At 43.8% G+C, this 15,479-nt stretch overlaps 1 protein-coding gene across 1 annotated transcript in view; it reads right to left on the reverse strand.

Moving 5' to 3' along the window:
* Positions 1–12,932: 12,932 nt before the first annotated feature.
* THBS4 (thrombospondin 4) overlaps positions 12,933–15,479 on the reverse strand; it is a 47,573-nt gene continuing 45,026 nt past the window's right edge. The window contains exons 21-22 of the mRNA XM_010386009.2: positions 13,682–13,821; positions 12,933–13,153 (exon numbers count right to left, since the gene is read on the reverse strand). Coding sequence (XP_010384311.2) covers positions 13,092–13,153; positions 13,682–13,821 — 202 coding nt within the window. The 3' untranslated portion in view covers positions 12,933–13,091. The remainder of the gene's footprint in view (positions 13,154–13,681; positions 13,822–15,479) is intronic.

Genomic DNA, 15,479 nt, shown 5'->3' on the forward strand with positions numbered 1-15,479 from the left:
AGACCATCCTGACCAACATGGTGAAACATAGCCAACATAGCCAGGTGTGGTGGCGCACGCCTATAATCCCAGCTACTTGGGAGGCTGAGGCAGGAGAATCACTTGAACCCGGGAGGCAGAGGTTGCAGTAAGCCAAGATTGCATCACTGCACTCCAGCCTGGCGACAGAGGGAGAATCCATCTTTTAAAAAAAGAAAAAGTAACCATCTTTAGAAGAAGATTCCCAGAAGCTGCCATGAACTTTTTTGCTTATATCCCACTGATCAGAACTTAGATGGCCACAACTAACCTGGGAAGTGTACTCTTTTATTCTGGGCATCTGGGTTCCTGCAAAAATTTGGGGCACTATGACTACGAAAGAAGGGTAGAGCAGGTATTGGGGGTGACTGCCTCACCTTAAGTTTCTCCAGGTGTGAGACTCACCAAATAATCCACTTCAGTTAGACTCTGTCCCTTGTCATGTGTCCAGTCTCAGGGGTCTCCACTTTGAGTTTTGCTCCTCCAGCTCTGCAGGCGTTTTGTGGTTATTGGCCTCAACTTTTAGGCCCCTGTTTCCCACTATTTTCTCATTAGTGATGCCTGTGATGACCTAGCACCTCAATTATTCTTTGTACTTTGTAAGCCCAAGGCATCTTTCAGTTGTTGCAGATAGGTGACTGATGTTTTGGGGTCCCCAACACCACTACATTTAAGTGGTTGGCTAGAAAGTTTCATCGGAAGCTTTCTAGACAGGGATGTTTAGAACGAGGCTCTCTTTGGACGCAGGTAAAAACTCTCTGGATTAAGTAAGTTTGGGTTCTTCCAATAAACAAATGCCCTCTAAATAGAGAGAGAGAATCTAGTGACTGGCTGAAGCATAACTCAGCATCTACTTATGCTCACAGTTATACTTTATTACAGTGAAAGGATACAGGGCAAAATCAGCAGAAAAAAAAACAACGGTGTATGGGGCCCAGTCGGAGAATACCAGGGGGCAAACTACCAAGAGTCCTCTCCAGGTGGAAGTCACATAATATGTGCTTAATTTCCCCAGCAATGAGTTGTGACAAAGCATATGAAATGTTGGCCACAAGGGAAGCTCATTAGAATCTCAGCACCCAGGGTTTTTATTAGGGTCTGGTCCCATAGGCACCTTCTCCCTACCACGTACCAAAATTCCACCTCCCAGAAAGAAAGCAGATGCTCGGCATAAACCACATTGTACAGTCAAGACACAGTGAACCACTCTTATCAGGTTCAGAAATCATGGGGAACACTCTGGAAAGTCAAGTGTGCAGATATCAGCCAAGGGCCAACTTTGCAATGAGGCCTTTCTAACTAAGGATCGCCAGCCATCTCAGGCCTGCTGTTAGCTCTTCTCTGCACACCTGATGAATATGTGCTGTGGCTATAAAAGAATTTCAGATTTTGGAGCCAGAGTCAGTGATGCTCGTTTTGAATCTCTCTCCATCTATTGATGAGGCAGGTGTCCTCTACCCGAGACCTCAGCTCCTGTCGGCTGGCCCTCGCTGCACCCCTATCCTCTCCAGGCAATGGTGACAACCCCTAACAGGTTGTCAGCCAAAATGTTCCCAGACTGAACCAAGGGTTTGGGCTGCTTGTTCTCACAGCCCAGTAACGAGATGCAGATAAACCGGGAAAGAAGAGAGTTTATTTCTGTAACCGAGTACAGGGAGAAGGCCAGGAAAATATCACAGACCAACTCAAATTTACAAAGTTTTCCAGTGCTTATATACTTTGAAGCTATGTGTCTATGTGTAAGTGTGCATTCATCAAAAGACACAAGTGATTGATTCCCTCTAATCCATAACTAAGGTCTGAGTCCTGGAGACCTTCCTCCGGAGCCTCGGTAAGTTTACTTAATCTAGATGGATCCAGATGCTGGAGGTGATTCCCTTATCTTGTCTCCTGCTGAGTTATGGAGGTCTGGGGAGTTCTTTGCTGACCCCCAATAAAACGTGTTTAATCCTCAACCTGGGTACAAGGAATGTAAGAATTTCTTTGTTATTTTATCATGCTTCCAGGCCCAGGAAAGGCCTAGGCAAGACTCTTGGTGGGCTTTTGTTACATTCCAGCCTTTGTGTAAGGGCACTGGCTCTTGCAGCCTTTAATATTTAATCTAAGTACTCAGGCAGTGCTGAAACAGTGGTCATGGAGGCCTGCCTATTTAGCTGTTAGTGAGACCCGACCTGCCACAAGAGGGGTTGAGTCCCAACCTTCTCCATATCCCCTGCAGGCCGCATGACGCCTGGGAAATCCCAAGTACGGAGTCTCATACTCGATCACTTACAGGGCCAGGTATAAACTTACATATGTGGACACTGTGATGCATGGAGAACACAGGCCCTTTTCAAGGTTTCTGGGCATTAATGCAGATGGAGGCCGGAGCTTTTGACTTTTTAAAGAGAAGTTGGAAATCCAGGTTTTTGTGTAAAAACACTCAAATGTTTGCTCAAGTTAGCAAATTGAAAACCCAACAACCACCACCAAACTACTATGTGGGCCAAAGAATTTTTGACTCAAGTAATTTAGGTCATGCAAACTGTCCTGGGCCAGGAAGCTGCCTGCCCCCTGCTGCCTGGAAGAGTTCTCCCTGGCAGGGATGTTTAGGATGAGGCTCTCTTTAGAGCCGCTAAAACCTCTCAGGATTAAGTCTGGGTTCTTACAACAAACAAATATCCTCTAAATAGAGCGAGAGAATCTAGTGGTTGGCTTTGAGGTGCAGTTAATTTTTTTTTTTTTTTGAGATGGAATCCCCCTCTGCTGCCCAGGCTGGAGCGCAGTGGTGCAATCTTACTGCAACCTCTGCATCTGAGGTTCAAGTGATTCTCCTGTCTCAGCTTCCCACGTAGCTGAGACTACAAGTGTGCACTACCACACGTGGCTAATTTTTGTATTTTTAGTAAAGATGGGTTTTGCCATGTTGCCCAGGCTGGTCTCAAACTCCTAACCTCAAGTGATCTGCCTGTCTCTAACTCCTAAAGTGCTGGAATTACAGACGTGAGCCACTGTGCCCAGCCAGGTTCATTTACTTCTAAACTACACTATACTTTTGCAGTTATGATCAGTATTATTAATAGGATGACAAAGGCTTTCAGTCATACAGAGGCCTGGACTAAAATGGACTGGCTTTGTGTTCTTTTAAAATCCCTCCCAGTACCTAGCACAGGGCCTGGTATATAGTAATTGCTCAGTGTGTGTCTGAAGAATGAGTGAATGATGAGTGGATAAGATGAATGGCTCTTTGCTTTGCTCATGGAGAAGACTCTATCCTGTGAATTTAGGCTGAGGGAAAAGGCAGAATTCTTTGCGAGGCAATACCTAAAAGAAGCTAAGGCTTCAGTGTTCATTCAGAGACTACAATAACTCAAATTTAGGTGGTGGTTTCCTTCCTATGTGGTGGTTGTTGCTTTTTGTTGAGATGTTTGGTTTGGTAAATAAGAGTTCTTTTTTTTAAGACGGGGTCTTGCTCTGTCACCCAGGCTGAAGTGCAGTGGTGCTGGTGCAATCATACTCACTGCAACCCGTCCACTCAGGCTCAAGTGATCCTCCCACCTCAGCCTCCCAAGTAGCTGGGACTATGGCGCACCCCACCATGCCTGATTAATTGTTACAACATTCTCAGTAGAGATGGATCTCAATATGTTGCCCAGGCAGGTCTCAAATTCCTGAGCTGAAGGATCGTCCTGCCTCAGCTTCCCAAAGTGCTGAGATTTCAGGGGTGAGACACTACTCCTGGCCAATAAAAGTGTTCTTAAGCCCTGAACTATTAGCATATAGCATAGTGCTAGGAGCAGAGTTTAAAAAATTGTAGTTGTTGTTGTTGTTGTTTTGAGACAGATGCTTGCTCTGTCGCCCAGGCTGGAGTGCAGTGGCGCGGTCTCAGCTCACTGCAAGCTTCGCCCCCACGGGTTCACACCATTCTCCTGCCTCAGCCTCCCGAGTAGCAGGGACTACAGGCGCCCGCCACTATGCCCTGCTAGTTTTTGTATTTTCAGTAGGGATGGGGTTTCATCATGTTGGCCAGGATGATCTCGGTCTCCGGACCTCGTGATCCACCCGCCTCGGCCTCCCAAACTACTGGGATAACAGGCGTTTGTCATCCTACTTTTAATGAAATTTAGTCATCTTTTAGCGAAAAAAGTGGCTGGTTTAGGTGCTATTTTTAGAGGATTGCTGCCCCCTAGTGGATGATATGAAAGAGACAAGAGTTTGAGGCCTCTTGGCCTCTCCAATTCCACAAATTTGTACTTTATTGGGGGGGGTGGATGGTGAGATAAACATGGCACAGTCCTCATCCTCCAGGAGCCTATAGAAAGCCACAGGGCTACTGGGACTTTGGAGATGTTAGTTCTCAAGCCCTGATCCTCAGAATTCTGGTAGGAGGGGTAGGAGGGGTAGGAGTGGGATGGAATTGTTGTGAGGAAAACTCCTTAAAAATATGCTAATGGAGAAAATTTTCCATTCAAATCTTCCTTCCATAAATTTTTCTTAGACATTAGATATCTGCTACTGTTTACTCTAGTAGCTGCTACAAAATAAATAACTAATGAACAACTATTTAGTAAATACCCCCAATGCGGCAGCAGATACTCACACTTAGTTGGACGCTTGTGAACATATATGTTCACAGCAGTGAAATTCTATTGTGCTTTGCAGTGTATAAATTTAATGTTACTCAACAAGTTAAACTTAACGAAAGGGAGATTTGTGCACTGAATCACAGCTTGGATAATGGATAAAAGCAAATCTTCCCACCCACCCCAGTGTATCCTAAGCTGTGACTTCCTAGGTCTTCTCCTCCAGGCCAGCATGGGAACTGGGCTCAGCCACCCGTCTGCCTGGAGCCCTCAGCTCATGGGCTATTTGTGGAATTTCTAGGGTGAGTGATCTGGCCTGGTTTAAACACAGGCATCTTTTACTTTTAGGAACAAATCTAAACAGTAGGAGGCCAGGTGTGGTGGTTCATGCCTGTAATCCCAGCACTTTGGGAGGCTGAGGTGGGAGGATTGCTTGAGCCCAGGAGTGTGAGACCAGCCTGGGCAACATAGTGAGACCTCATTTCTAAAAAAGAATTTTTCTAGATTAGCTACTGAAGTTGTTCACAATATGTTGCAGTAGCACTTTGAGATATTGACCCATTTCCTTTTCATATTTCCCTTTGCACCTGTCCTCCCATTCAGGCAGAGTGGACTCTTGGCCCACTATATCAGTGAGGCTGTGGTGGTGTGAGTCAGAGCCAGCTTGCAAACTGTTCTAGTTTTTGTGTACCTAGAGCTAAGCGCATAGTTGAATTCTAGGGTTTTTGGGAGTGTCTTAGTCCATTTTGTGTTGGTATAACAGAATACAACAGACTGGGTGACTTATAAAGAAAGAAAATTTATTTTACACGAGAGGTTGGGAAGTCCAAGATAGATCAAGGTGCCGGTATCTGGCAAAGACCTTTGTGCTGTGTCATCTCCTGGTGGGAGATGGAGGGGCACAGAGCATAAGAGAGCAAGAAATGCAACTCACAGCCTCAAGCACTTTTATAACAGACATTAATCCATTCACAAGGGCTCTGCCCTCATGAATTAAACACCTCCCATTAGGCCTTATTTTTCAAAAGTGTTGTATTAGGGATTAAGTTTCCAACACATGAGCTTCAGGGGGGCACATTCAAGTCATAGCAGGGCGTAAGTGAAGGAACACTGGGAATGGAGATTTCTTGGCCAAAAGCAAGAGGGAGAATGAGGCTTCCCTCCTCATATTTGAGAAGGATTCTCCCATGCTGAGAGGGAAGGAAGGGAGGCCTGTGGGGGCTTTCTGCAGTCCATAGGTGAGGGCCAGTAAAGGACTGGCTGCAAAGGTTCACACAGATTTGAGGTCCCCAGTGTGGTCTGTTAACTCTAACAGAGTATGGGGGGTGGGTGCTGACGATGGTCACGTTGGAAGGAATCTGTGTGGATAGATGTCCTCCTCCCCAAACACCTTGGTGCTGAGAAGACATCCTAGAGTCTTGATTCTGGAAGAAGAATGTCAACCCCAAGAAAGACTGAGGTTATGTTTCTCTTGAGTTTGGCACGATAAGTTCTCAGAAGAAAAACAAGGTGAAATTTGGGAAAGAAAGTTGTTTTTTCTCAAGGACCTGAGTTGAAGGCGTGATGCATGTTCACTCCATAGCTGAGAAAGTAGACAATGTGAGGAAAATACTTTTCACTCTTTTATGATGAGCCAAGGAAATAAGCTAAAGTTACTTCTTAGTCAGGTGGCACAGCCAGAATAGGAGAGCTTTCATTGTGGAGGCCTCATTCACCCCAGCCCTCCAGGTAAGCAGACATGTTTAGGCACCCTTAAAATTTTTAATGCAGCAGGGAGAAGAGAGAGGTGCTCCTTGCCGCAATGCCACACCAGGGCTCCAAGTTGGGCCTAGTGCATTCTTCAGGCCATGTGTCCTGGCAAATGAGGGGTTTGAGAGCTGACAGCAGGAGAGCTCAGGCCCCCAGCGATGCTGCAGCCAGCTGCTTGGTGATGCCCTGGAGCCGGGGAGAGCTGAATCAAGGTCCTTTAATCCCTCTGTGCAGTGACAGTCCCCGGTGTAGAAAAGGGCAGTGCTCTGGAATGATTGTTAGCCCCTTATTTGGAATTGAGGATGCATTTCCCCAGATCTTCACCCCTCAATAAAAAAAAAAATCAGTGCTGACTGTCACTGTACTGTTTTTTATTGATTTTGTTATTTGCTTATAAGGGTAGCTTTTGTACACAGAAAACACAATTTATGGTGACTGGTTTTTAAAATTAATGTTTGATTAAAGTTACAAATTGCAATATCTTAAGTATAGAAGTTCAACTTAAAAATCTTATTACTCTACTATATTCTATAAATATACAAATCTATTACTTCAGAGCAAAATTTATAATCATTTGTAAGCTTTTGATTAATGTCTAGTGCCATTTGTAAACTTAATTAAATTTCTTTAAATGCTCTAAATTCCATTTATAAATTTAATATATTTATAACACAATATACTATGCTAATTTGTAACACATTATAAACAATAAATTTAAATTGCATTTATAAAGTTAATGTATTATTTTTATGTCACTTGTGTGACAAAACCTGCCTACACACTTAAATAACTCTTATAAATTAAAAAAATTTATATAGTGGATTATAAATTATTTGAACCACCTCAATATCATTTACATATTCAACCAAATTCTCCCTACCTTCTGATTTAAAATCACAAGTCTGAAATCAAATACTCAACTACAGACAATCCCCAACTTATAATGGTTTGACTTAAGATTTTTTTGACTTTATGATGAACTTATCAAGATATTAAATGCATTTTCACTTATGATATTTCTGACTTGCCGTGGGTTTATCCAAGGATGTAACTACATGGTAAGTCAAGGAGCATCTGTATGCATTTTAAACTAGAATCCCATGTTGAATTTATTGCATTCTCTATGCCAAATTCTCTTAGATATTTCCAGTACTTTGCCACATATTCAAACATAATTCCCAAGCACCACACAAAAATATTAGATGATGGGTCCAGTTGACTTCAGCATCTCTGTACTTAGTTCTACAGTTGTAGAATTATTTCTCAGGAAGAAAAGACCCTTCTCCACTAAGGAAACTCTACTGCCTCAGGAAATTTGGGGTGCATGTCAATTGACTGAAGTTGTTTATTAACCAATGATTTGGGTGAGGTGGTAAAATGTGGAGCTTGCAGGAGGCTTTCCTTATCCCTGAAGGAAAGGTTGTCTTTTACAGAAAACACAATTTATGGTGACTTTGGTTTTAAAATTAATATTCTATTAAAGTTACAAATTACAAAACCTTAAGTTAAAAAATTCAACTTAAAAATTGTATTACTTTACTATATTCTATAAATATGCAAATCTAGTTATTACTCTATAGCAAAATATATAATCACTTTTAGGCCTTTGATTAATGTTTAGTCCCATTTGCAAACTTAGTTAATTAAATTTCCTTAAACACTCTAAATCCCATTTATAAACGTAATATATTAATTTATGACATAATATTCTATGCTAATTTGTAACATTAAAATATATTTAAATTTCATTTATGAATTTTTTTTGTCATTTGATGAAACCTACCTATGTGCTTATATAACTTGTAAAATTAAAAAATTTATATAATGGATGAGAAATTATCTTAATCACTTCAATATTTGCATATTCAACCAAATTCTCCTACCTTCTGACTTAAAAATCGCAAGTCTAGCCGGGCGCGGTGGCTCAAGCCTGTAATCCCAGCACTTTGGGAGGCCGAGACGGGCGGATCACGAGGTCAGGAGATCGAGACCATCCTGGCTAACACTGTGAAACCCCGTCTCTACTAAAAAATACAAAAGACTAGCCCGGCGAGGTGGCGGGTGCCTGTAGTCCCAGCTACTCAGAGGCTGAGGCAGGAGAATGGCATGAACCCGGGAGGCGGAGCTTGCAGTGAGCTGAGATCCGGCCACTGCACTCCAGCCCCGGCGACAGAGTGAGACTCCGTCTCAAAAAAAATAAAAAAAAAAAAGAAAAATCGCAAGTCTAAAATCAAATACTCTCTTTGGGAGGCCAAGGCAGGGGGATCATTTGTGCCCAGGAGTTTGAGACCAGCCTGGGCAACACAGTAAGACCCCATCTTTACAAAAAAAATACAAAAAATTAGGTGGGTATGGTGGCATGTGCCTGTAGTCTTAGCTTCTTGGAAGGCTGAGGTGGGAGGACTACTTGAGCCCAGGAGGTTGAGGCTGCAGTGAGCCGTGACTGCACCACTGCACTGCAGCCTGAGCAACAGTGAGATCCTGTCTCAATAATAATAATAATAATAATAATAATAATAATGATGACGATAAACCAGATATTCAACTATAAACAACTCCCAACTAATGATGGTTTGACTTACGATTTTTATCAAAACATAACCCTATTTAAATTGAGGAGTATCTGGACTTAATGATGGATGACTTAAACTTTTGACTTGGCTTTATTGGAGTACTAAATGCACTTTGGACTTAAGATATGTTCAACTTACGGATTTATTAGGACAAAACCCCATTTTAAGGTGAGGAGCATCTGTCTGATTCTAAACTGGAATCACAAGTTCAATTTATTGCATTCTCTAATTTTTTATGCCAAATTCTCGTAGATATTTCAAGTGCGTTGCCACATACTCACACATAATCCCCAACACCACACAAAAATATTAGGGTGATGGGTCCAATTGACTTTAGCATCTCTGTACTTAATTCTAAAGTACTAGAATTATTTCTCTGGAATAAAACACCCTCACCCACTGTGGAAACTATACTGCCCCAGGGAATTTGGGCTGAGTATCAACTATGCTGCCCCAGGAAATTTGGGGTGAGTGTCTGTCACCTGAGGTTGCCTATGACCAAATTGGGTGGGGCTGTAAGATGCGGAGCTGTAGACACTGCAGGGGGTTTCTTCGTGCCACTGAAAGGGTGAGCCACCCTTTACAGTCCCGATGTTACTGGGGACCCCAGGTGTGTATCCCAAGCAGGGGCACCCCACCTCTCACCCCTAGATTCATGCTGTACATTATCTATTTTTCCCACAGCTTCGCTTCTGGACCCAATTATTTTTTGTTGCTTGAGTCTGTTCCCAGTTATCTTCTAGCCTAGGCCATAAAAATGCCTACAAATATTTCAGTAGAAGGTGGCTGGATTAAATATCCTCCTCATTCTCTTTTTTTTTTTTTTTTTTTTGAGACGGAGTCTCGCTCTGTAGCCCAGGCTGGAGTGCAGTGGCCGGATCTCAGCTCACTGCAAGCTCCGCCTCCCGGGTTTACGCCATTCTCCTGCCTCAGCCTCCGGAGTAGCTGGGACTACAGGCGCCCGCCACCTCGCCCGGCTAGTTTTTTGCATTTAGTAGAGACGGGGTTTCACCGTGTTAGCCAGGATGGTCTCGATCTCCTGACCTCGTGATCCGCCCGTCTCGGCCTCCCAAAGTGCTGGGATTACAGGCTTGAGCCACCGCGCCCGGCCTCCTCATTCTCTTTAACTCTATAGCCTGTCTCCAAAATTAACCTAAGGATAATCACCATAATACTTCTGGAGCCTAGGACTAATAACCTGGATGGGGAGAAGGAAGAGCTTTTTTTTTTTTTTTTTTCTTTTTTCTTGGGTGTAGGCAAAAAGGGCTTCACCTCCATTTGTGCACCTGCTCCCATGCCCCCAGGCCTCCTCTGGCTGCCCCTAGTGTCCTCATCCTGCCCCCAGAGATTTCCCACACTTCCCATGGGATTCTACTCAGCCATGGTCTTTTCCCTACAGTGACAATGCCTCTTTTCTTTCCCAGTCACGCCTCCCATTCCCCTAGTACTTAAAAAAAAAAAAAAAAAAAGAGAGAGAGAGAGAGAGACAGGATCTTGCTATGTTGCCCATGCTGGACTTGAACTCCTGGGCTCAAGTGATCCTCCCCATTCAGCCTCCCAGGTAGCTAGGACCACAGGCGTGCACCACCATGCCCAACTCCTCAGTCTTCTCAATCTCCATGAGAAGTCAGGAGGTGAATGGGCATTGGAATGAATTCATACTAGTTGGTGAGAGATTGATGGCCACTCAGTCCTAGAGGTGTAAGATTCAAATGAGGCTCTTACTAACCTAATGGAACTGTAATAGGAATTTGAGTCATTGTGCTAAGGTTGAGTATAACAAGTATTCAAGAAGCCCAGGGAGTTACTGGGGGGAGACCATACCACACCTGCTAACTCACCCTCTGAGTCTCCACTTGGCTTGTTTCTCTCGAGTGCTTCCTGATTTTTACTTTTTTTTTTTTTTTCCTTCAGACAGGTCTTGTTCTGTCGCCCAGGCTGGAGTGCAGTGGCATGATCTCAGCTCACTGCAACCTCTGCCTCCTGGGTTCAAGAGACTCTTGTGCCTCAGCCCCCTGAGGAGCTGGGATTACAGGCATAAGCCACTGCACCTGGCCTAATTTTTGTATTTTTAGTAGAGATGGGGTTTTACTATGTTGGCCAGGCTGGTCCCAAACTCCTGACCTCAAGTGATCCTCCTGCCTAGGCCTCCCAAAGTGCTGGGATTACAGGTGTGAGCCACAGCACCCCGTCCATTTTCACTTTTCTTACTTCATTTTCTGAAGTAAGAAAATATGCAAGGTATTTTCTGAAAGCCTCACGTTTTCTATATCAGCTTCAAAAAAAAATGAGGGCCAACTAGGAATAGGACAAGGTAGAATAATCACTTGTGTGCTGATAAATGTTTAACTACCAGTTCTCTGGAGCCCTGATTTGTAGTGTTTGCCAGTTTCTGTGTAAATACTCCCACCATGGCCAATTTGAAACTACCAACAGTTTAACTGGCTCACAATATTCCTAAAACTTGAATAATTGGCTCTTATGAGCTGGTAGGAGCTGGCTTCAGCACACTGCTGGATCTACATGCATCTTTGTTTCTTGTTTTGCATAAAAAGTTTTGTCTTCCCAAAAATGAAATAAGCTCCCTAAGGGATGGAATTATGTTCTAGATCGCCTGTGGGCCCATGGTTTCTAAAACAATTATAGACACAAAAGATTTAACCAAGAGAGTCTGTTTCCTGTGGACATACTGTGTTCTTGGGGCTTGCACAGCTGACAGCAGGGAGGCTGCCCCAGGGGTGGGCATGGCGTGGGTTGCCTCCTCCTTCCACCAGCCTCAGGGAGAATATAGGAGCCATAGGACACTCACTCTTGTTGCCCAGGCTGGAGTACAGTGGTACCATCTCGGCTCACTGTAGCCTCTGCCTCCCGGGCTCAAGCAATTCTCCCACCTCAGCCTCCCAAATAGCTGGGACTACAGGCAAGTGGCACCACAACCGGCTAATTTGTGTATTTTTAGTAGAGACAGGTTTCGCCATGTTGGCCAGGCTGGTCTTGAACTCATGGCCTCAGGTGATCTGCCTGCCTTGACCTCCCAAAGTGCTAGGGACCACAGGCAGGCACCACCACACGTGGCCCCATTGGAGTTTTTGATGTAGGAGATCAGATGTCCTGGATTACAAGGCAACACACATCTCCAGGCTGTACATGAGAGGAGGATGTCCAGAAATCCACCAGATCTCATGCATGCACCGTTGTATTTTCTCATTGGTAAAGTCATGGTAAAACTGTGGTGTTTTTCTTCATAAATGGTTTAATATATCTCTAGGAATTCTGGGATAAGAAACTTTATAACCACACAGCAAATTCTTTGAAACTAAATTTCTAGAGAACTTACACAAATTTGTTTGTATCTTTGACTTACAACTGAGATACAAGAAAGGCTAGTGTACAAATTAGGCAAGTTTCTGCCCTGTACATCCAGCTACTGGTACCACAGATAGAGGATATGTTGTGACTTTTTGAGTTGAGGAGGGCTTTTATGATCATATACACTCTACTGTCCTTTCACTTAAGAGGCATTCATTCATTCATTCTTCGTTTATTCAGCAAACATTTATTGGCTATATTTCAGGTACTGTGGGGATATTGATTGTAATGACATGATCCTTTATTGTCAATATGCTTATCATCCACTAGGGGGAGCCAAATATATAAATAAGCTTAAGAATGACGTTGAAGGGACCAGAACAGAAGTCTGGAAGGTGTGGGATGGGTGGAGAGCATCAGAAAGAATTGGGCAAATCTGTCCCAGGACTAGGTCAGAAAAACGCCTTCCTAGGGAAGGTGCCCCCCCGAACACGTGTTTCTCGAGACCCTTTAGCCAAAATAAGGAAGCTGCCGAGATGAGCATGGAACGGTTAGGCCTTTTGTATGGAGCAAACTGGGGGGGACCCCAGATGAGACCTCTGGCCTGGACCTTGTGATTCACGCACAGGTTCATCTTACCAGCTACCGGGTCTGAGAAGAAACCACCACCCTGCAAGTTAACGGGGATCCCTCACACGAGAGCAATGTCTGAGCAACACGGTTTTTAAAAATGATCTCCTTTATTGCCACATTCATATAAAACATTTTTATTTATTTGGGTTGGTAAAAGAAAGCCACAGTGTATATAAAGAAAATTAAAGGAGTTAAAAAATATATGGTTTTAGTGTTCGGAAAAGCAGTTACGGATTGCTCTCTTGGTTCAATTATCCAAGCGGTCGAAATTCTGGGTTTGAAACTCTTGGAAGTCCTCAGGGATGGTGTCTGCAATAGGAATGCGCACAGGGAGGTTAGCGAGGTTCCTTCCACCCCGGACCCCTGCCCGAGGCGCAGGCATCCCGTAGGGGGCGCTGTTAGCCCGCCCAGGAGGCCCCGCAGGCCCTCGCCGCCATTTTCTCCTGCAGGCTGCTTTGCAAACCGTTGGCTTAAAGCCCAGGAGTGCTCCTTCCCGGCCCTACAGAAAATCAGCAGGCAGAGTGGGTTTTGCATCTATGATTATGTTTTAACTACATGAAAAAATAAAGGCTTTCTGTAAATTAAATCTGACTGGATTTCTCACTGAACCCCAAACCCTAAACCATGCAGTCAAATTCTGTGGGTCTTAATTTCCACATGCATAAAATAGGATAAATGCGATCTACTTTTTACTTCTGGTACACAGGGACTATCAGGTTTTAATGACTACGTGGTATGAGCGTTGGGCTTTTGGGGGGAAGTGCGGTATAAAAATAAGGTGGCAATATTTGACTAATTCTAGTAACAACATTGAACAGTAACGAGAATGCACGTTACCATTGCAGCGATACTTGAGGTTGGACCAGATGATGTTTTCTTGAGAGAAGCAGAAAACGCCAAGTCGGCCTCCACGCATTGTGGTGTCTATGGTGACTCCAGAGTCAGCCACCAACTCAGAGCCTTCATAAAATCGTACCCTGCGGACAACACAGCCGGAGGGGTCTCCATGAAATCCAACCCGGGTAAAGTGCCTACTGTGAGGCCCAGGGGCCCCACTTCTTACACACACCTGTGTCTTTACTCTGTTTTAGGCTCCATTTTTCGCTGACCTGGATTATGCTGTAGCTGTTCCACCTTACTTACTAGACTGGAAGTCCCTGAGGGCAGGGACCGTTTGTGTGTCCGTGTGTGTGTGTGTCTGGGGGGGTGTTTCTTCCCAACTTCTGTCTCTTACAAGGCTTAACATGATGTTGGGCACACTATCAAACTTGAGTTAAAAATCAAACCAAACCTGATGTCATAAGTGAGAAAGTTTTGTGTCTTCATTGTCATGTGAGTTGCCTTGTCTATATACCATGCTTGAAGACTTCTGCTTTCCTTTGGTCTGATTTCTCTCTTTTAGTGGAATCTCAGAGCTATGATTCTCCACAGGATTCAGCTCTCCCTAAGTAGAGTTGCAGGAATCTGTGGGGACACTTTGGGTTGTCACAGGGGCACTGAGTGATGGCAGCCAGGGATGCTGGATGGCGTGCAATGCCCTAGAGAGAACAATCAAAACCTGTCCTGCATTCCATACACTTCTAGAGTGTTCCTCAGACACGAGGGTAGGTAAAGAGCAACTATCAGGGCCTAGAACCTGACTCCCTTTCACTTGTGAACATCAAATATATTTTGCACACATTTTAATATAAACTGTATTTTCCAGGGTAAATTGAGAAAACTACTGAGTACTTTGTTTGAAAATTAACATTCTAAAATGTTCACCATTTGAGAAATTGACATTGCTGTCATCAACACCAGTGTAACGTTTAAGTCACTGACACAACAGTCTGTGTTAGAGTGTCACCTGCATAGTGATTCTAGGTATGGGTGCAAGTGTCTATTTCATTTTGTCTTCTGGTGTGGCTGTGCTCAAGTATTTAAATTATTTTGTTATAAGTTATTCTTATTTCTCTATTATATTGTTAGGGCTCAGACTGATTTTCTAGATTATATGTGTAGGTAGGTTGTAATTTCTATGATTCCATTTTGGGATGGAAAAGGGGGCATTTCAAAATATTATAAAAAAGGGGCATTGGGCTTAATAGGGCTGAGAACATGATCATCTTACTGTGAGACAAAAAGAGTACATTTGACATAATGTCACAAAGAGAAACAAAACATGGATTTGCCCTCATGACTTTCTTTTTTCCACGAGGCTGTTTTCCTGCCCTGAGGAGGAGAATGCACTCAGTACTGCTTCCTCAATATACTACATAGGCTAGGATGGGTGTTGAGCTGCAAGTTCAAATGAAGAACACTATCTACATTTCAAAGATACAGCCCTAAGCCTCCTAACTCCCGAGAATACTTAAAAAAAAAAAAAAGTCCTATAAAGAAACAAGACAGACTACTTTGGCTTACATGACGATTAGTTCGTGCCATGTGTGGTAGATGCCAGGCTTTGTGCTAGGCACTGGGGAGACCAAGATAAAATAGGATACAGCTGGGCATGGTGGCCCATGCCTGTAATCCCAGCACTTTGGGAGGCCGAGGTGTGTGGATCACGATGGCCAACATGATGAAACCCCATCTCTACCAAAAATACAAAAATTAGCTGGGCGTGATGGCGCATGCCTATAATCCCAGCTACTTG

The sequence above is a fragment of the Rhinopithecus roxellana genome, chromosome 3 (genome assembly GCF_007565055.1).
Source record: "Rhinopithecus roxellana isolate Shanxi Qingling chromosome 3, ASM756505v1, whole genome shotgun sequence".
NCBI lineage: Eukaryota > Metazoa > Chordata > Mammalia > Primates > Cercopithecidae > Rhinopithecus > Rhinopithecus roxellana.